The 20,192-nt window shown below is 41.0% G+C and overlaps 1 protein-coding gene across 1 annotated transcript in view; it reads left to right on the forward strand.

Moving 5' to 3' along the window:
- The window catches only part of reps2 (RALBP1 associated Eps domain containing 2), a 56,502-nt gene that overhangs the window by 29,864 nt on the left and 6,446 nt on the right, over positions 1–20,192 (forward strand). The window contains exons 7-17 of the mRNA XM_065269158.2: positions 5,578–5,641; positions 5,994–6,162; positions 8,079–8,135; positions 8,314–8,401; positions 9,461–9,538; positions 10,622–10,670; positions 10,803–10,939; positions 12,294–12,355; positions 12,752–12,841; positions 19,625–19,708; positions 20,035–20,168. Of these exons, the coding sequence (XP_065125230.1) occupies positions 5,578–5,641; positions 5,994–6,162; positions 8,079–8,135; positions 8,314–8,401; positions 9,461–9,538; positions 10,622–10,670; positions 10,803–10,939; positions 12,294–12,355; positions 12,752–12,841; positions 19,625–19,708; positions 20,035–20,168 (1,012 nt within the window). The remainder of the gene's footprint in view (positions 1–5,577; positions 5,642–5,993; positions 6,163–8,078; positions 8,136–8,313; positions 8,402–9,460; positions 9,539–10,621; positions 10,671–10,802; positions 10,940–12,293; positions 12,356–12,751; positions 12,842–19,624; positions 19,709–20,034; positions 20,169–20,192) is intronic.

Here is a 20,192-nt window from a genome sequence, read left to right on the forward strand (position 1 = left end):
CTGTCTCACAGACCGGCCTCTTCGGCGAGCCAGGGGAGTCGTACAGCTCCGCTGCGCAGACTGAGGCGATCTCCTAGGTCATGCCCCGGCGGAAGAGAGCTGCCCTTGGTCCACCACGCCGGCTCCTCAGTCTGCCTCTCGCCCCGCCCGCTTAGCTGCTTCCCGTGAAATTTGGGAGTTTAAGTGGCCAGTGAAGGGCGACCCGGATTGGCAGAGGATCACTCTTCAGGAGATGGAGCTCCTTCCCCCGATAGAGGGTCGGGTGGAAAATCCTTGGTTTGCATATGTTCCACCGGCTGTTCGGCCGGTACCCACTTAACCACACATAAGAGTGCATTCCTCTTCCCTCTCTAGGTCTCCGGAGGATCAAGAGAGCCGTGAGCGGGTTCACACCAGCTCCCCTACCTCTCCTCTATCGCCAGCGGGTGACCTGAGGAGTCCGAGCTCTCCGCTGAGGAGACCGGACCACCAGCACCCTCATCGGAGTCTGCGCTCTCCGTAGAGGAGACCAGACGACCGTTACCCTCAGCGGGCTCAGGTCAGTGTCACACACACATACTGTAGATGTTTATGCTGTCACAGCAGACGCACCGGCAGTCCCACCTGTCTCGCTTCGCTGCCCCACCGCGGGTACTTCGGTAGTGTCGTTATTTCTCCTCGTACGGTGCCTGGGTGCTTGGCTTCAGTTCCCAGCCCGTTTCGTTGGGTTTTACGCACGATCCGCCTCGGTTACGAATCCGGCACACCCCAAATTCGGGCTTTCGTTTCACTGTGGTGAAAGCGTCCGATGTACATGTACTGCGTGCAAAAGTCGATATCCTGTTGGCGAAGGATGTTCGAGCCGGTCCCTCTTACCGAGATGATGATGATGATAGGGTTTTCCAGCCTTTATCTCATAGTACCCAAAATACGCGGCGGGTTACGATCGATTTGATTTACGCACCGGCTCTACGAAGGTGTTCTTTTTGGATGATAACGCCGAGGCTCGTATTTCAATATTCAGATCGGTTTGCAGCCTTAGACCTGTAGACGTGTACTTTATGTGTCCATCTCCCCTCGCTTTAGACCGTTTTTTCGCTCTGCGTCGTGGGGTGGGCATATTAATACTAAGTACACCATTCGAGCTGTCTCTCTCTCTCCGTGTCTCCATGTGCTAGTCACGGCATTAAAATGTCAGAGAGAGAGCGTTGTTCGCATTCTGCTTTTTTCTACGTCGACTTATAATAGCCCGTTCTTGGCAGACGTGCGCGAACACAGAGTTAATGCTTTGGCATCTCGCTCGTTTAAGTCTTCAGGTCGACTGGGAAAGAGCAACTTTGCCCCGTGCAGAGGATCCTTTTTCTCAGTATGGAAATAAGACTCGATCGACTAATTGGCGTGTTTAACAAGAGCGCGCAACCAGTCAGTTCTGACTTGCCTCGGTTTAATTCGAGGGAAGTACGCGGTCCCTCTGAAACAATTTCAGAAGCTCCTGGACATATGACAGCATGCTGCGGCTGTGACACCGCCCGAGCTGCTTCATATGAGACCGCTTCAGCGTTGGTTTACGATCGAGTCTCGAGGAGAGCATGGCACACCGACATACACCGTGTAAACATTGCACCTGCGTGTCATTTAAATTTTTCCCCGTGGTAGACCCGGCATTTCCGATAGAAGATGTGCCCCTGAGGGGTCTCCTGGCATTCTGTATATTGCAATGCCCTCAGCACGGGATGATCAGCCACGTATGACGGGCTTGCAGTCTCAGGGGTGTGCATAGCACCCCAACTGCCGCAAGCGGTGCGCTGTATATCTGGGACTTGTACGCTCCGCTATGGAGATGCGAGGGAAGGATGTATTAGCCGACACCAATAACATTGCGACTGTTGCGTTATTTACCGTTAAGGCGGTTTTGCGCTCTCGTCACCTGTCGCATCTCGCTCGTCATCTCCTCCTTTGGAGTCAGAAGCATCTGAGGTCCCTTCGTGCCATTTACATTCCGGGTTCGCTTAGTACAGCGGCAGACGCGCTTCCCGAGCTGCGCCCCCGGCGAATGGCGACTCCACCTCCAGACGGTCCAGCTAATTTGGAAGAAGTTCGGTTGTGCGTAGATAGATCTGTTTGCGTCGCCGGACGATACCCACTGTCGCCTATTTTTTTCACTAACCGAGGGCAGCCTCGGCGTGGATGCGTTGGCACACAGCTGGCCGCAGGGGGTGCGTAAATACGCATTCCTTCCAGTGAGCTTTATTGCGCAGACACTGTGCAAAGTCAGGCAGGACGAGGAGAGCCTTTATTAATCGTCCGTACTGGACGACCAAGAATTGGTTTTCATAGTTAATGCTCCTCGCGACAGCCCTCCCTGGCGGATTCCCCTGAGGAAGGACTTTCTTTCTCAAGGAAGGGGCACATTGGCACTCGCGCCCGACCTGTGCGATCTCCATGTATGGTCGTTGAGCGCGCGCAAGGTTTAGGTGATTTATCGCAAGCGGTATCTATCGCAAGCGGTATCTAACACCAGCGACGCGGTTCGAGCACCGTCCACAAGATGGGCTTACGCGCTTAATGAAACCTTTTTCGTCACCCGGTGCTCTTCGCAACGCGAGGACCCCAGAGAATGCCCATTAACATTGTGCTTTTATGTCTTTAACATAGGTTAGATGGTAGGCTGTCCCTCCGCCATTTAAGTTGATATCGCCGCTATTTCTGCTCATCACTCACTTATCAACGGCAGATCAGTTGGCCAGCATGATTTAATTATTACATTTTAAGAGGCGCTCGCAGGCTAAACCCCTCGCGCCCTCCCTCTTTTCCTGAGACCTGTCCATGGTGCTGAAGCCTTCAGGTCTCCCTTTTGAGCCTTTGCAGTCTACGAGTCTGATGTTTTTATCAATGAAAACTCTGACCCTGATAGCATTGGCCTCCATGAAGAGAGTAGGGGATTTACATGCATTCTCTGTTGACGTTTTGTGCTTTTAGTTTGGTCCTGCTGTCTCACTGAGACCCAGACCAGGCTACGTGCCCAAAGTTCCCACCACTCCCTTCAGAGATAGGTGGTGAGCTTGCAAGCGCTGCCCCCGGAGGACGCAGACCCAACCATGGCTTTGTTGTGCCCCGTACGCGCACTGCGACTCTACGTGGTTCGCACGCAAAGCCTCAGGACCTCAGACCAGCTCTTTGTTTGTTATGGTGGCCAGCAGAAAGGGAAGCTGTCACTAGCAGAGGATGTCTCTTTGGATAGTTGATACTATCGCCCTGGCTTATAATCTTCAGGGTATTCCTTGCCCCTTTAATTTGAGAGCGCACTCCACACGGAGCGTTGCCTCATCTTGGGCTTTAGCTCGTGGTTCCTCGCTAACAGACATCTGCAGAGCTGCTGGTTGGGCGACACCTAATACGTTCATTAGATTTTACAGTGTTCGTATCGAGCCTGTATCCTCTCGTGTTCTTTCCTCACCAGGGAGGGCACGGAGAGCAGACTCGCAAGTCGGCTTGCAGCCTCCGACTGAGGCTCCTAATTGAGTTTCAGTATGGAAGGCCATCAGAGCAAAAATGCGTAATGGTTTGAATTGCTCTTCCTCCGCTGCCTTGGCAGCCTTTGTTGCGGAGCATTGGCTGTCAGCCTTTCACTAGCTGTATTCTTACGAACCTACGTGTTTGGCTTGGGCTCCACATTGTGTCCCAACGGGTTCCTTTGTGAGTATTATTCCGTGGGGTTAATCCTACCAGCCCACGTTTCCCTTAGCAGAGCACTGCTTTGCTTACACAGCCACGCCTGTCATTTTTACCTCAACTATGGTTGACTTTCGCCCACCATTAGCCCTTAAGAGGGGCGGTGGCTTCCGCAGCGTTCCTATCCCGCTCAGGTAGGGCGCTTCCCAGTCGCTGGCACTTCTGTGGGGTTAAAGGAACAACTAGTGCCCGGCCTTCTGCCTTAAAACCTACCTCCTCCTCCTTAAGTGGAACCGGAGGGCTTTTACGCAGACACTGGAAGAAGTCAGCCCCTAGTGGCGTTTTGGTAGGGATTCCCAATTCGTCGGTCACGACGTGACGTCGTAGTGAACGACTGAAAGGGAACGTCTCGGTTACGGATGTAACCCTCGTTCCCTGAAGGAGGGAACGGAGACGTCACGTCCCGTCGCCACAGGTGCTGCCACCTGCTGTTACGGCCGGTCACACTTTCCGGCTTTCTCAGCGAAAAAGAAGCTAATTTCCCTATTTGCACCTGCTGCTTATATACGCACCTGGCGGGGCGGCGCCAGCATTATGCAAATATCTCAATGCCAAGTTCATTGGCGTTTTAGTAGTATTCGAAGCAGATTGGTCACTCTAAGCGAGTTCCCAATTCGTCGGTCACGACGTGACGTCTCCATTCCCTCCTTCAGGGAACGAGGGTTACATCCGTAACCGAGACGTTTTCTTGTGTCGTTTTGCTCATCAAGAAAAACACCATCTATCATCGTTCGCCAGACGTTCTACAACATCTGCTTTAGTTTGTGTTCATTAACCCTTTAGTTTCACTTCATCACGCAGATGTTCCCATTAGAGGTATCTGTTAAAAACATTTAATTCATTAATAATCTAGTATGTGTTCATTTTCTGTCATAGTTTCTTCAAAATTAAGTTTTATTTGAGTGTTTTAAATAAAAATATTTAAATTTTTATCATGACGCATACGCCCCGCCCCTTTGATTGCCACGCCCTCTGTCCCGCCCATTCGCCCAACACTACCACCTTAACTAACGCATTTTCTGCGGGAAACCCTGGTAACAGTGTTGACCGTTGTGTGTGTGTTTTTGTGTGTGTGTGTGTGTGTGTGTGTGTGTGTGTGTGTGTGTGTTTCTCCATGTTTGAGTGTCAGTTCTGTTATATACTGTCAACACTGTTACTCTACTGTACCTCTGTAACAGAGTTGACACTAACAAATTTGGACTTTGGACACCAAATGTACCTGCATTTATATAATCACCCATGTGATGTCATCATTCCTGCAGTAAAATAAAACAAAAAGTCACTTGAGGCCATGCTTTCCATATTTTACCATGGTTTAGAGGTATTAAAACACTTTAACCATGGTAAATTATAGTAAGGTTTATTGTTTTAGCATATAGTGGCTACAGCAGTATGATCAAGACAGATGTTTCAGTATATTCCTATAGCACAATTGGTGGAGCATTGTTTTAGCAACCCAAAGGTCATGGGTTTGATTCCTAGGGAATACACTAATACAGATGTACTTTGAATGCACTGTTGTTTGAATTAAATTTGCATAAATGTAAATGTATAAATGATAAATCACATTAAGCAATTAAAGAGCTCAGATGTAAAAAGGCATTTGACATATTTTCTTGTCTTGGACTTCTGATGGATTCTGTCAAGAAAGCAGAATTTCTCAATGGCCTAAGGCCGGGATTAAGTGCATTTGAAGTGAAAGTATTTGCCGAGTGCGTTGGTGGAGGTGGCGTTTAGCAGCTTTTGCATCTTTCACTACATAATATTTTAATAGAGTTATTTTCCATGTCTCAATGCAAGTTGCATATGCTTGAACAATGCATTACTAAAGATTCAATGCATGTTTATGTTTTGTTTTCCTTTCAGGAACTGTTGCAAAAAACTTCTTCACAAAGTCCAAGCTTCCCATTCCAGAGCTGTCGCATATATGGTCTCACATCTACTTAAACATCTAGTGTCTTTATAAGCCTGTTTATATATTGTCTAAACTTGAATTTAAAGTTAGCAACATCATAAACTCCAAATAATAATAATTATTATAATAAATGCTTGGGTGTTTTAACCCATGGTTAGGCCAAAAAGGGACCCAACCGTTGGATTTAATTATTGTAACTTGGAAAAAGTCTTCATTTGACCCAACCATGTGTTGAAACATCCAGGCATTTGGGCTTAAACAACCCAGCATAGGTTAATTTATAATCACCAGGTTTGTATCTTTTTGACCTATCTATGTGTTTTAAACCACCAAGCATTTTTAAGAGTGTTTTTTTTTTAATCTTTAGGGAGTTAAGTGATGTCGACAAAGATGGTGCTCTCAACTTCTCTGAGTTTTGTACCGCCTTTCATCTGATCGTGGCTCGTAAGAATGGTTACCCACTTCCTGAAGCTCTCCCCCCCTCACTTAGACCAGGATATATGGATCAATGTGTGACTACGGTGATACCAACAGAGGTATAACACAAACAAACTGCTCGCATTAATGTTGAGCTGTCATGTCTCAAGGTTTCTTACACTGCAAAAAATGATTTTCAAGAAAAAAATTCTTAGTATTTTTGTCTTGTTTTGAGTAAAAATATCTTAAAATTCTTAAATGAAGATGCTTTTTCTTGATGAGCAAAACAACCCAAGAAAATAAGTCTAGTTTTTAGACCAAAAATATTCAATTTAAGTGATTTTTTTATTCATAAAACAAGCAAAAATATCTGCCAATGGGGTAAGCACATTTTTCTAGAATTTTTTTTTGTTTAAGAAAAAATTTCACGATTTTTTTGCTTACCCATTGGCAGATTTTTTTTGCTTGTTTACTTAAATTTGATATTTAGAAATAAGAATTTTTTTCTTGAAAATAATTTTTTGCAGTGTAGACTTATAAATTATTAATGTAGCTCAGTTTGTGGAGCATTGTGTTAGCGGTGCAAATGTAATGGGTTAGAATCTCAGAGAACACACATGCTGATGAGTCTAGGGGTGAGCGGGGCACAAACTAACGCAGAGTTAATTGTAATATGGCTACTTGTTACATATTTGTACAAAGCCGAGTCAGAAGATCTCCTTTGTATTTGTAAAGTTTTGATGTGTTTTGGTTAAGATATTGAACAAAGAGTGTTTTGGAGGCATGAACGTATTTTTTTTTCATTTTATGTTTTTTATTTCTGAGTTGGGTGTGTAAGTCACCAAATCCAACCTTATATTATTTTAATCACTGTCTTGTTACCTAAAACATAACAGCATTTTGAAACATGTCAGCAACATTTGAAAACATTTTAACACAGCGGGGTTAGTTGTCACACAGTGATACAATAAAGCCTCAGGTATACAATGATAATGAAATGAAAACAATGTAAACACTATTCATCAAAATGATAACTTTTAATGCAATATCAGGGGAAATAACAAATGATTATTTTGTCTCAATTGTGCAAAAAAAATCTATTTCTATGCAATGATGCATAATAAAATGATGGTTAGATGAAGGATCATAGATGTATGAATGTGTAGATGTCTATCTATTATATTCAGATATATAAACAATACATTAAGTATATAGACAGAATTTGATTGAATTATTTGTGTTTAAACTAAAGCAGGTGTTACAACAAAAACAGGTTTGTTACAATGAACCCCACCTATGGGGTAAGTTGTCACGTTTGTACTCCTGTCACTTTCGGTGTAATTGCACGATAATGGTAGATCCCACAAACTAACTTTAAGTGTTTATTTGTAGCAGAGATGTGTGTGTTGATTGTGTAAAAAAATGTATTAATCTAACTTAAATATTAAATTTATTTAAATATTAAAGCATTACTTTTTGCCACACTCTCCACTATAGGCTAAATGCACTGTGGCTTTGGATAAATCATCTGCCAAATGCTTACTTGTTTATAGACACTTATTAGGCACAAAGCAGTTGTTTTATATTTAAATATAATACGATTTCTATGCCTGTTTGAAATTAGGAAATTCATTTTAAGTGCTCCTGTAATAGCTCAGTAGAAATTTGCGGTGGCAGTGCAAAATGTCATGGGTTTGAACCCTGTGTAAATGCATAGTGATAAAAAGGTGTATACCTTGTAATGCACTGTAAGTCACTTAGGATAAATAATAATAATAATAATAAGTTTTATTTATATAGCGCCTTTCCAGAGCTCAGGGACGCTTTACATAGAACAATTAACAAGATGATGATGATAAGGGACAATAAAGTACAGAGAGGTAATATAGACACAGAGTCAAAAAAGTTCAAAAATACAGAACAACTTAAATATAAGTGTTTTTCATTCTGATAGAATGAGGAAAAGAGGCTTTACATCAAAGTCAAGCGTAACAAGTTTAAACTGAGCTCTTAATGAGATTTAACATATTTACAGACGACTCAACCTCTCATTGTGTTTGATGACACCATAACCCCTGCAGCAACTCAGCTGGTGAGAAAACCTTCATTTAACCTCTCTCTGTCTGACTGTCTACGTGTCTGTCTGTCTTTATGTGCATGTCTGTCTGACCGAAGACAGAGGGCGCTAATGAGTTATAAATAAAACATCTTGGTAATTGAGTTTAGACGTGTGCATGCATCACAGATCATCCTTTCATTTTGTCAAACAGGAGAAGGGTTCAGTTGACCTGCAGATGACCTCTAGATCAGGTGTGAGCACCTGTAAACAGGACACCAGAGATGAGAGGAGACCGTCAGGTAATGACTTACATCTCAAATGTTAGTGAATGCGTTCATATACTGAAAAAAATCTCTGGCTGCACATGATTGAATTAACTTTTCTTAAAATACATTTTTCTTTAAAAATTGTTGAATTTACGTAATTTAATTATGTACACCAAGTCAACATGATTGAATCAAGTTTTCTTAAAATGAAATTAATTTTAATTAATGTTAATTTAATCATTAAACTCTGGAGGTTCCCGGACCCCAGTTTGAAAGCGTCTGCTGTAGATAAAACAATATCAAACGATGTGGCCTTTGCAAACAGAAAATAAAAGACATTTCCTCAAAACTTTTAACCACGAGGTATACACTGCAAAAAATTATTTTCAAGAAAAAAAATATTTTGTATTTTTGTCTTTTTGTCTTTTTTTCAGTAAAAATATCTAAAAATTCTTATGTTAAGATGCTTTTTCTTGATGAGCAAAACAGCCCAAGAAAATAAGTCTAGTTTTCTGATTTTTTTGCATAAAACAAACAAAATAATCTGCCAATGTAGTAAGCAAAATTTTCTTGAATTTTTCTTTAATTTAGTGTTTAAGCAAAATGTTTAAGATTGTTTTGCTTACCCCATTTGCAGATTTTTTTGCTTGTTTTATGAACAAAATCACATAAATTTGATATTTTTGGTCTAAAAACTAGACTTATTTTCTTGGGTCGTTTTGCTCATCAAGAAAAAGCATCTTAATTTAAGAATTTTTAGATATTTTTATATTCAAAAATACTAGGAATTTTTTTTCTTGAAAATATTTTTTTGCAGTGTAAAAGTGATGTTTAGTGCAATAAAGTCATTTTCATTTTAACACACTTGTTCTTCTAAAAAAATATTGAATTACTTCTGTTAATGTTGATCATGATGTCAAACTTCTTTCAATGAAAAAAGCAAAAAGTGTACTTGGCTTTTTTGTTTTAATTTTAAAAAATCTGAAATTAGTTTTTTTTAATAAGAAACTTAAAAACGTCTTTCGTGACTAAGAAAGAACATCCCAAGTGAACTCTTTTTTTTTTTCATTGGTCTTATTGCTGCATCATCAGAGTTCAGCCCGAAGAGAGGCGATCCAGATCCTCATGAGAAGTCAATACAGCAAAGTCAAGTCAGCACTTTAAAACCAGGTAACATCCACCCTGTCCTCAGGCACACCGTCACGATCACAGTCTCTCATTTACCACTGATTTACCGGATACCTAGTTTTACTAGGATGAAACCATTTATCATTTACTCATCGTCATTGTCACTTCAAACCCGCTTGACTTTTCACCTAAGGCAGTGTGTTTCCTCTGCTGTTTCTCATAGTCAACACTGTTTAATATTAATAAAATCACAACAAAAACATCACTATATTGCTAAGAAAATGCTGATGGTGTGACCTAGGCCGCATTTACATTTCATGTTTAAATTCCGATTTTTTTCCAGATCGGAAAAGACTTTAAACATGCAATGCAAATGCGCATAGATTCCCGTATTCTCAGATCAGTTTCAGGCCTCATTCATAGATCTGGACATGAGTATATCTAGACATATAAAGAGTGTAATATTGTGCCAAAGTCCCAGCGAGGTTTGTTTGTTGTTTTTTTCCCCGCTGGGTTTGATGTGTTATGGATTATAACTTCTCATCGCCTTTGGGTGTGGACACAAACCCAAGTTTATATCCACATCTCTGACCTTTTGTTCTAATATTTCTCAGACAGTCTGTTCTGATTCACAGCTGATGTTTATTGGCATGTCCAAATCCCTGGACGTTCACAAATAATCCAACCCTACTCGCCGTTTTATTACTTGACTTGAATGCGATGTTGACGTGCTCCAACATGGATCTCATGAAATTGTTTTCCCCAGAGTTTATATTGACATCTCTTCATGATGGTATAGATGATGGAAGGTGTTAAATATTCTGTTCATGTTATTGTTTGAATAGTTTTCATGTTATGCAGAAGATTTGATGTGTTACTCTTGAAAGATAAATCCTTTTCCCTGGCCAATGGCAACAGTTCAGTTCAGGCCTGTCTTACAACCTCACAGTCTTGTCTGGGACTCAGCTGTGTTTTTATGACAGGACTAGTTGCTTCAGATACATTTGCGTTGTTGATGTCCATCATCTGATATTTTGGTTTGGTATTTTTTGCTCATATGGTGTAATAAACTGAAATGTCTTAATAGTCTGAAGAGGGCTTAACATGCATATAAATGTGTTTCAGATTCTCCACAGGAGCTTGATGCAAATATGAAGTCAAGGACACGGCCCAGGTAAAACATATTTGACTCCTTACTGCTTTATTCTTTTTACCAATCTATATTTTTGTTTATTTTCATGATGTTTGGTTTAAACATTATCTTCATTGGTTTTTGATGTAATGTATGTGTGTGTGTGATCTGCAGGTCGTTTTCAAGCACATCTATAGATGATGCAATAAGAAAGGTTGAAGAACCGCCCACACCACCACCCCGACCCCAGAAGACTCACTCTCGTGCCTCCTCGCTCGACCTGAATAAACTGTTTCAGCAGAGCGGACAAGGTTTAAAAACTCATCTCCACATCTCTAAACAAATCTCTAGACAGTCTGACTGTCTCTCACTCTCTGTTTACCGTCTCACTCTCTCACTTTCTTTCACTCTTTTTTATCATCTCACTCTCTCACTTTCTTTTACTCTATCTGTCTTTTGACTGTCTTACTCTCTCGCTTTCTTTTACTCTTTTTTTATCACCTCAATCTCACTTTCTTTCACTCTTTTTTATCATCTCACTCTCTGCTTTCTTTTACTATTTTTATCATCTCACTCTCTCTTTCTTTCACTCTATCTGTCTTTTGACTGTCTCACTCTCTCGCTTTCTTGTACTCTTTTTTATCATCTCACTCTCTCACTTTCTTTCACTCTATCTGTCTTTCGACTGTATCACTCTCTCGCTTTCTTTTACTCTTTTTTTATCATCTCACTCTTTCACCTTCTTTCACTCTATCTGTCTTTCGACTGTATCACTCTCTCGCTTTCTTTTACTCTTTTTTTATCATCTCACTCTTTTACTTTCTTTCACTCTATCTGTCTTTCGACTGTCTCACTCTCTCGCTTTCTTTTAAACTCTCTGTTTACTTTCTCACTCTCTCACTTTCTTTGGCTCTATCTGTTTTTTGACTGTCTCACTTTGTTTTTCACTCTCTGTTTACCATCTCATTCTCTCACTTTCTTTCACTCTATCTGTCTTTTGACTGTCTTACTCTCTCGCTTTCTTTACTCTTTTTTATTACCTCACTCTCACTTTCTTTCACTATTTTTTTTCATCTCACTCTCTCGCTTTCTTTCACTCTTTTTTATCATCTCACTCTCTCACTTTCTTTCACTATTTTTATCATCTCACTCTCTCACTTTCTTTCACTCTATCTGTCTTTCGACTGTCTCACTCTCTCGCTTTCTTTTACTCTTTTTTATCATCTCACTCTCTCACTTTCTTTCACTATTTTTTTCATCTCACTCTCTCGCTTTCTTTCACTCTTTTTTATCATCTCACTCTCTCACTTTCTTTCACTATTTTTATCATCTCACTCTCTCACTTTCTTTCACTCTATCTGTCTTTCGACTGTCTCACTCTCTCGCTTTCTTTTACTCTTTTTTATCATCTCACTCTCTCACTTTCTTTCACTCTATTTTTATCATCTCACTCTCTCACTTTCTTTCACTCTCTGGCTTTTGACTGTCTCACTCTCTCGCTTTCTGTTTTTTCACCCTCTCTTCGACTGTCTCACCTTATTATTTTTCTGATCCATACTCTTTCTTTCTTTTCTAACTCTCTGTTTTTTCTCTCTTTGTCTCTGTACTCTCTGTTTGTTTCTCTCACTGTCTCACCTTCTGTCTCTCTCACACTTTCTCTCTCAGGTTCTAAAGGTGGTTGGTTGCCTCAACCTCCAGCTCTCCCTCCACGACCTCCAGCCACACAGGTGAGCTCTCTTTCAGCTTTAACAAATTAATTAATATTTAATCATTTATTCAAAGAGTAATATAAAATACAAAAATATATTATATTATATTATATTATATTATATTATATTATATTATAAAGCATAAATAATATATTTAATATAAAAAATATCTTAATTTAGTATAATATAATAAATTAAACAGCTTCTTTCAGCAATAGTTAAAAAATGACCTGTTGTTGGTTACCAAGCACCATACCAGCTAGCAATTGATCTCATGTGTGTTTACAGATGTGCATATGAGATATGTTATAAAATGTTATGTTATTCTTTTTCAAATTCTAAAATGTCATGTTTGTGAGATGAAATCGTTCTCTATACCATTCCTGTTCCCCATCTATAATTTCAATGTCTCAGATCTTAAACTTCCAGCATGGCTCAGACAAGAATACCCAGAAGGCCGTGCAGCAGCCGAACTTTGCCGACTTCAGCAGATTTAGGGAAGAGGTGAGTGGATGTTCATGTTTGTCCTACAACCCTTTAAAAACACACATAAGATGATTCATCTCCGTTGTACTTATATTTTGAGGTGAAATCACATTTTATAAAGCTTTTGCAAAGTTTTTATATAAATAGCACATATTTCTGCTGACCTGATTGCAGTTTTGTGTCAGTTATTAATTGTGTACTGTCATTACACGGCATATCTCTCTATCTGGCACACATTCGCTGCAGTAACCTGATGTTCGGTCTCATGTTTCTGCAAACTGAGCCGATCCAACAGTTTCCCACAGTTTAATAAGAAAATAAAACTGCAGGATCTCAGTAAAAACACACACACATCATTTATCAACATTACTTAGGCTATCACAGCTTCAGGGCGTCTTTACCCACTCCACTTAAATTGCACAAACACACAACGCTTATTTAATATCACAGGCACCTGCGTGTTTGTTTGTACTCGAGGCTTCTTTATGAAAGTAATACTCGTGTGTGATATGAAGGTATGACAGGAGACCGTATGATGGGATGTTTACCACACAAACCCTTAACTGCCTCGTACCTCGGGCGTTCCTTCATCTTTATAGCTTTCATAGCTCTTCCTGCTGTTAATGTCTGGCTTCTGTGATTGTTCAGAGGGAAAATGATCTCAGCGTGAAATTCATTTGACATCGTTTGGTGAGTTACAGCTCGGGCTTTATCGACCCGCTGTGCTCTTCTGGATCAGAAACTCTTGCGTGGCAGATTGTATATAATACTTCTTTTTTTTTTTTTGCTTCAGGAACTGGTAAAAATGATACTTTGCTGTGTATTGTGTTATAAGTGTCTTCTTTGTTAAATGGTGCATTGTTAGTCATGATAAAGCCTGTTTGAACAGATCTGTTGTTTTGTTGTGAACACTGGTTGTTATGTGAATTGTTTGGTGTGTGATAATAATGATGATGAATAAATAAAGCAATCATTAGTTACACACACATTTTAAAGAATAAGTCCGATGTGAAGTTTAATGATACTGATTGTGTTTAATTATCTAGAATCATCACTAATAACGGATTATTATCAGCCACCCATATCACAGATTTCAGTTGTGTGCGTTGGTTGTGTTAGTCTGTTTGTGGATGTGTTTGTGCATCCCTGCGTGTCTATGTTTAAGTCTGTTTGTGTGTATGTGTGTGAGTGTGCGTTTGTCTTCGTGTGTGTGTTTAAGTTTGTGTATGTGTGTTAATGCATGTGTTTATGTGTGCGTGTTTGTGTATGTTTGTGCATACGTGTGTTTGTTTGTGTGTGTGTGTGTGTGTGTCTGCATGTATGTGTTTGACTGTACGTATGCCTGCGTGTGTGTGTGTGTATGTGTGTGTACATGTGTGCGAAAATGTGTGTGAGTTTAAGACTGTTTGTGTGTACATCCCTGCGTGTGTGTGTTTAAGTCTGTTTGTGTTGTGCGTCCCTAAGTGTGTTTATGGGTGCATGTGTTGGTGTCTGTATTTTGCGTGTGTGTGTGTGTGTGTGTGTGTGTGTGTGTGTGTGTGTGTGTGTGTGTGTGTGTGTGTGTACCTGGTAATTATCACGTTGTGGGGACCAATTGTCCCCACAAAGATAGGAATACCAGTGTTTTTGTGACCTTGTGGGGACATTTTGATGTCCCCATGAGGAAACAAGCTTATAAATCAAACAAAATGATGTTTCTTGAGAGTGTGAAGTATCAGAAAGGTTTCTGTGATGGTTGGGGTTAGGGAATGGGGTAGGTAAGGGGAATAGAATATACAGTTTGTATGGTATAAAATGCATTACGTCTATGGAATGTCCCCACAAAACATGGAAACCAGAATGTGTGTGTGTGTGTGTGTGTGTGTGTGTGGTTAAGTCTATTTGTGTGTGCATTTGTGCGTGTGTGTGTATGCATGTTTTGTGTGTGCTTGTTTGTGTGTGTCTACATGTATATGTTTGACTGTATGTATGCCTGCATGTGTGTACATGTGTGCACAAGTTTTTGTGCACATGTGTCTTTGTGTGTGTAAATTTAAGTCTGTTTGTGTGTGCATTTGTGTGTGCTTGTGTTTATGTGTAAATGTGTGTGTATGTTTTAAGTGTGCATGTGTCTGCGTGTTTGTTTGTTTGTTTGTGTTGATGTGTGTCTGCGTGTAAGTGTGTACATGTTTGCATAAGTGTGTGTGTGTGTGTGTGTGTGTGTGTCTGTGTGTGTCTGTGTGTGTGTGTGTGTGTGTGTGTGTGTGTGTGTGTGTGTGTGTGTGTGTGTGTGTGTGTGTGTGTGTGTGTGTGTGTGTGTGTGTGTGTGTACCTGGTAATTATCACGTTGTGGGGACCAATTGTCCCCACAAAGATAGGAATACCAGTGTTTTTGTGACCTTGTGGGGACATTTTGATGTCCCCATGAGGAAACAAGCTTATAAATCAAACAAAATGATGTTTCTTGAGAGTGTGAAGTATCAGAAAGGTTTCTGTGATGGTTGGGGTTAGGGAATGGGGCAGGTAAGGGGAATAGAAAATACAGTTTGTACAGTATAAAATGCATTACGTCTATGGAATGTCCCCACAAAACATGGAAACCAGAATGTGTGTGTGTGTGTGTGTGTGTGTGTGTGTGTGTGTGTGTGTGTGTGTGTGTGTGTGTGTGTGTGTGTGTGTGTGTGTGAGAGAGAATTTAAAGGCACACCCAGTGTTTCCCATATATTCATTTATCTGTGGCGGGCCGCCACAGAATCAACACTGGCCGCCACAAATAGATTTTTCATGATTCCCATTAACATTTTAATTTTACTATTTAGAACGGCTTAATTCATTGCAGCGAGCGCTCAGCGCGCCTCCATCCTCCCTCTCTCGTTGTGTGCAGTGCCTCAACAGCGCGCGCCTCCGGCCCCCTCCCCTCTCTTTGCTACGCGCCTGCGCCTCTCTCACATAACAGTGAAAAGTATTTAACTCCGTGTTCCTCCGTGTTCTTTCTCTTTTTCGAGTAAACGTCAACAGTCACGGATGTTACGGCTGATCAAGTTCATCATGAGAGTTAGAGCTGTAATCGGGCCTTAAAAGTTAGGCCCGAAATGTCCGGAGCCCGACAGAATGCAGCCCGAACCCGAACGTACATTTAGATTGACAGCTTTTTAAAAGCCCGAACCCGTTTACAGCCCGACATTATTTAAATGTGCGCACACACACAGCTTTTGTCAAGAATGAGAAATTTACACAGGTTTTAACATTATTTATTCATGACTAATAATCTACACGCCACTTGGAAGTTGAAACAAAGAAATAAGTAATCTGTAACATTGTAACATCTCATTCTAAATAGGCTTATGCAATACACTATAAATATGCCAATAAAATTATTATTTCTTAACGAATTAAATTAAGATAATACATTCTGAATTAAGATGGGTATTTGGCAATAACGAAATTAAGAGGCAGGCTCCGCGGGATTTGCGTCGGCACTTCTCTCCATTACTGCCAACATTAGTCTATATCCTCTGTCTAAATTATGTAAGACTCGATTCATATTTAGTTATACATTGAAAAACCTACTCACCAAGATTAGGCTACATGTTTTTGATGAGGAAAATCATTAAATCCACTGTAAATGAATTCAGCGCGATCCTGCGCTACTGATTTGAACTTGACCGCTCATTTACCTCACAAAGCCGGAGCGGAAGCCCGAGCCCGCCCCGAGCCCGTGTAAAATGTTAGAAATGAAGCCCGAACCCGCCCGAGCCCGTCGGGTCCCGACGGGTCCCGTCGGGTTCGGGCAAAGATCTTCAGCTCTAATGAGAGTAACTTAACAAAAGGTTAGCAGTAGTGTTTCCCACACATACCCTTTCTGATGTGAGTCTGTGTCCGAGCTCTCTCCCTACCGCGGCATGCCCATGCACGTGTTTTGTAGTAACAGCAACCGTGTATTCTATCATATTTCTGAATTTGCAACAAATTGTTTGCGCTATACGCGATATACAATAAAAGTAACACTCGTATTTCAAATTAAAAAGCGCTCATAACACAACAACACTGATGAGAAGAGCAACATCAGTACAGCCTCAATGTTAACGTATGATGATTTTTTCAGACAATGTCGCGTTTTTAGCAGCAGTTAAAGAAAGAGCTGGTTGGATTCAACAAAGAGTTACTGAGTCGTGGGTCGTTACTGGGTCCTGTTTAGTCACTATTTTATAGACAACAGAATATAAACTATGTAAAAATAGCATTCAGTTGTGTTAAAATGCAATATAATGTGACGGATCAAAGAGTAAAACACGACGCAATGACGTCACATATATGCTAATCAGCGTGTGACGTCATGACCGCCACAGTATCTCAAAATCCTGTTGGAAACACTGCACACCATGGAACTTTTTGGCCACTAGGGGGTGCTAGACATGTATTTTTCACGCCTAGCGCCCCTAGAGGCCACAAGCACCGCAGCACTGTTGCAAAGGAAAGGAACTGGCCAACCTTAAAACTAAACTAAAAACTAAACCTTTAAAACGCTAAACGATCAACATTTTGAGACAACAGGGAGAAACGCAGTCATGTTACAACTTTCTGATGAGGAACTCGTCGTGGCAGAAGCCATTTCTCAATCTGAAGGTTGCATCCTCCGGATGTCGTATTTCTAAGCTGCATACGTCATCAAGACTGTCTTATTTCAGAATATTAACACTTATAAACTTGACTATTATACTTAGTTAATCATAAATTGTTGCAGTATGCTTATGACTTGCGAATGTAATGCTCAGTTTACCTTAATAAACCAAGCTTGATGACGTATGCAGCCTGCATATTTGAACTCCGGAGGCTGCAGCCTTCCAATTAAGAAACGACCAGAAGTATTTCCTTGCCTTTTTCGAAACAAATATTGTTGCATCGTCCCTCTCTCCCTCGCCACCAGGATTTTCCGCAATGGCGCTCGTTTTTCCTCTCTTTTGTGTGAAAATTGTCGCTTCAAATCCAAGTAAACCAAAGTGTTTATGTCTGCCGCTTTGTAATACGTCAAGCGAGTGACAGCGGAATGCAGCAAATGAGGAAGAGAGAAGAGAGAAACGCTCGGATCTGATTGATAAATGAATAGGGTTTGGTTTTACACTGTGTGAGTTTGAGCAAGTTTGACTGCTATAGCATCCTGGATTGTAATATAAATACCATAGACAGTAAAAGAAAGGTAAATACGTGAACACGTGAATGCAGCATCTGAATACAGGGAACTATATGCACGATAATCGGCGTCATTTATAAAGAAGATCGCATTTATGTATGAATCAAGATCGTGAGTTTATATAAAAAATTGCCTTAAAGGGGAATCAAACCCGGGTCGCCGTGTCATAGGTCCGTAACACTAACACAGTGCCACAGAGTCACATAATAGAAGTTGCTCTCTACACTCGTTAAGTAGCCTCCAGCAAAATTCACGTTAAAAACAAATTGTGTGGAGGAAGTGACGTATGCCGTAAAGCAATCAAATTTTGTAGTTCTTTTGTGCTCTGGTTACTACCAGAAACCCTAAGTTTTAAAATACGAGTAAAAGTGATACAGACCCCGTCAGGCTATGGTAGACATTTCATTCAACCTATTTAAAGTCGATGTACTATCACAAGGGTCTTGAAAATTTATTATAAAGGTTGAAAATTACATGGTGTCGCTTTAAGTTTGTTTGTGTGTGCATCCCTGCGTGTGTGTGTTTAAGTCTGTTTATGTGTGCATGTGTTTGCATGTGCGTGTCTGTGTGTGCATGTGTGCATGTGTATGTGTAACTGTTCATGTATCTGCGTGTTTGTTGTGTGTGTCTACGTGTATGTGTTTGACTGTACATATGCCTGCATGTGTGTACTTGTACATGTGTGTGCAAGTTTTTGTGCACGTGTCTATGTGTGTGTGTGTGTGCGTGTTTGTGTGTGTTTGAGTCTGTCTGTGTGTGCATGTGTATGTTTAAGTGTGCATTTGTCTGCGTGTTTGTTTGTGTGTGTCTACGTGTTTGTGTTTGACTGTACGTATGCCTGCATGTGTGTATGTGTGCGCAAGTTTTGCGTGCGTGCGTGTGTGTTTGTTTGTGTATGTTTGATGTTTTTTGGAATAGAAACTACTGGTGTGAATTCTCTGCTCATTACCTTATTAAGAACAACAGGTGGCGCTGTTGACTGTCCAGTCTTCATTGTCCAGTGTAGGCCGGTTCATTTATGTGGCCCTACTTAATTAAAAACATTTGCTATGGTTAATCCTCCTGGGTGTCTGGCTTACTTTCTCTTATTTTGCACCATCTCCTACCCTGATAGGAACACTTGTTTTTATTTTCCTCTATATGCCTGTATTTTACTCGCTTGTAATTTCACGTCCGGCGGTGGGCACTGTTGCATTTCACACACTTGTATTGCGGTCGTAACTCTTACACATTGCCCCGAGGGTTCGGCTGGCGGGTGTAATAACTTGTTGCGTGCTGCGGCAAATCAAGACATTTTTATGACTCTAGACAAATTTTAGAGCCCGTTTCTGCTATTACTTTTCATTGTGTCTCAAAGTAAAAATTCCCCCTGCCACAAGCTTTGTGGCTGTGCTTTTTAACCAGCGGCTTACTTTTTGTTTATAATGTCATTGATGGTTTGCACAAAGCTGATGAAGTGCAGTAACCTGTGCATTTGGACATTCGAGTCACATACTGTGAATAATAGTCATAATTGTGTGAAATGCACATGCATGCACAGTGCAGACTTTAAAGAAAAGCCTTAACTCGATGTAAAATCTATTAAAGCTTTGTTTTAGAATCAGACCTCCAACAAACTCCTCTTTTTACAGGAGGAAACCAGCGTACCTCCCCAAACCGTAAGGCCTGGGATGAGAGGAGGTCTCAGCACAGAAGACCTGGCACCTTTAAAAACGGTAAGATCTTACCATCGCCTATTAAACATTACCTTAGCACCTCATCTGAGGGAGGAGATGTGTTTTGGGTTGATCACGGCTCCAGCTTGCCCACCATTCAGGCTGAGAGGCTAGGTAATCCAGCTTGAAGACCAATAAACTTCCTTAGGCAGGTTTAAGCTATTTTCCTGTTTCTGAAAGTGTTTTCCACTTAATTTCTTATTCCTTAATTGAATTTTATCACCAGGGTAGTTTAGCACAAGCCCAGTCTTGTATTTTAATCAGACATATTAAAGTAGGGGTTATACCCTCAAAGTCTGCCATTAACATTTTAATCCTCCACACAGGATTCTCCGACCGTACTTCAAGGTCACACCCCTCAGAAGCCAGTACGAAGAAAGCTCCACCCAGAAAGCCAGAGTGCCACGCCCCAATCGGCCACGCCCTACTCTGCTGCCACATTGACCAAATCTACACAGAGGTCCATATCTTAACAAGCACCAAT

The sequence above is a fragment of the Paramisgurnus dabryanus genome, chromosome 21, assembly GCF_030506205.2.
Source record: "Paramisgurnus dabryanus chromosome 21, PD_genome_1.1, whole genome shotgun sequence".
NCBI classification, from domain to species: Eukaryota; Metazoa; Chordata; class Actinopteri; order Cypriniformes; family Cobitidae; genus Paramisgurnus; species Paramisgurnus dabryanus.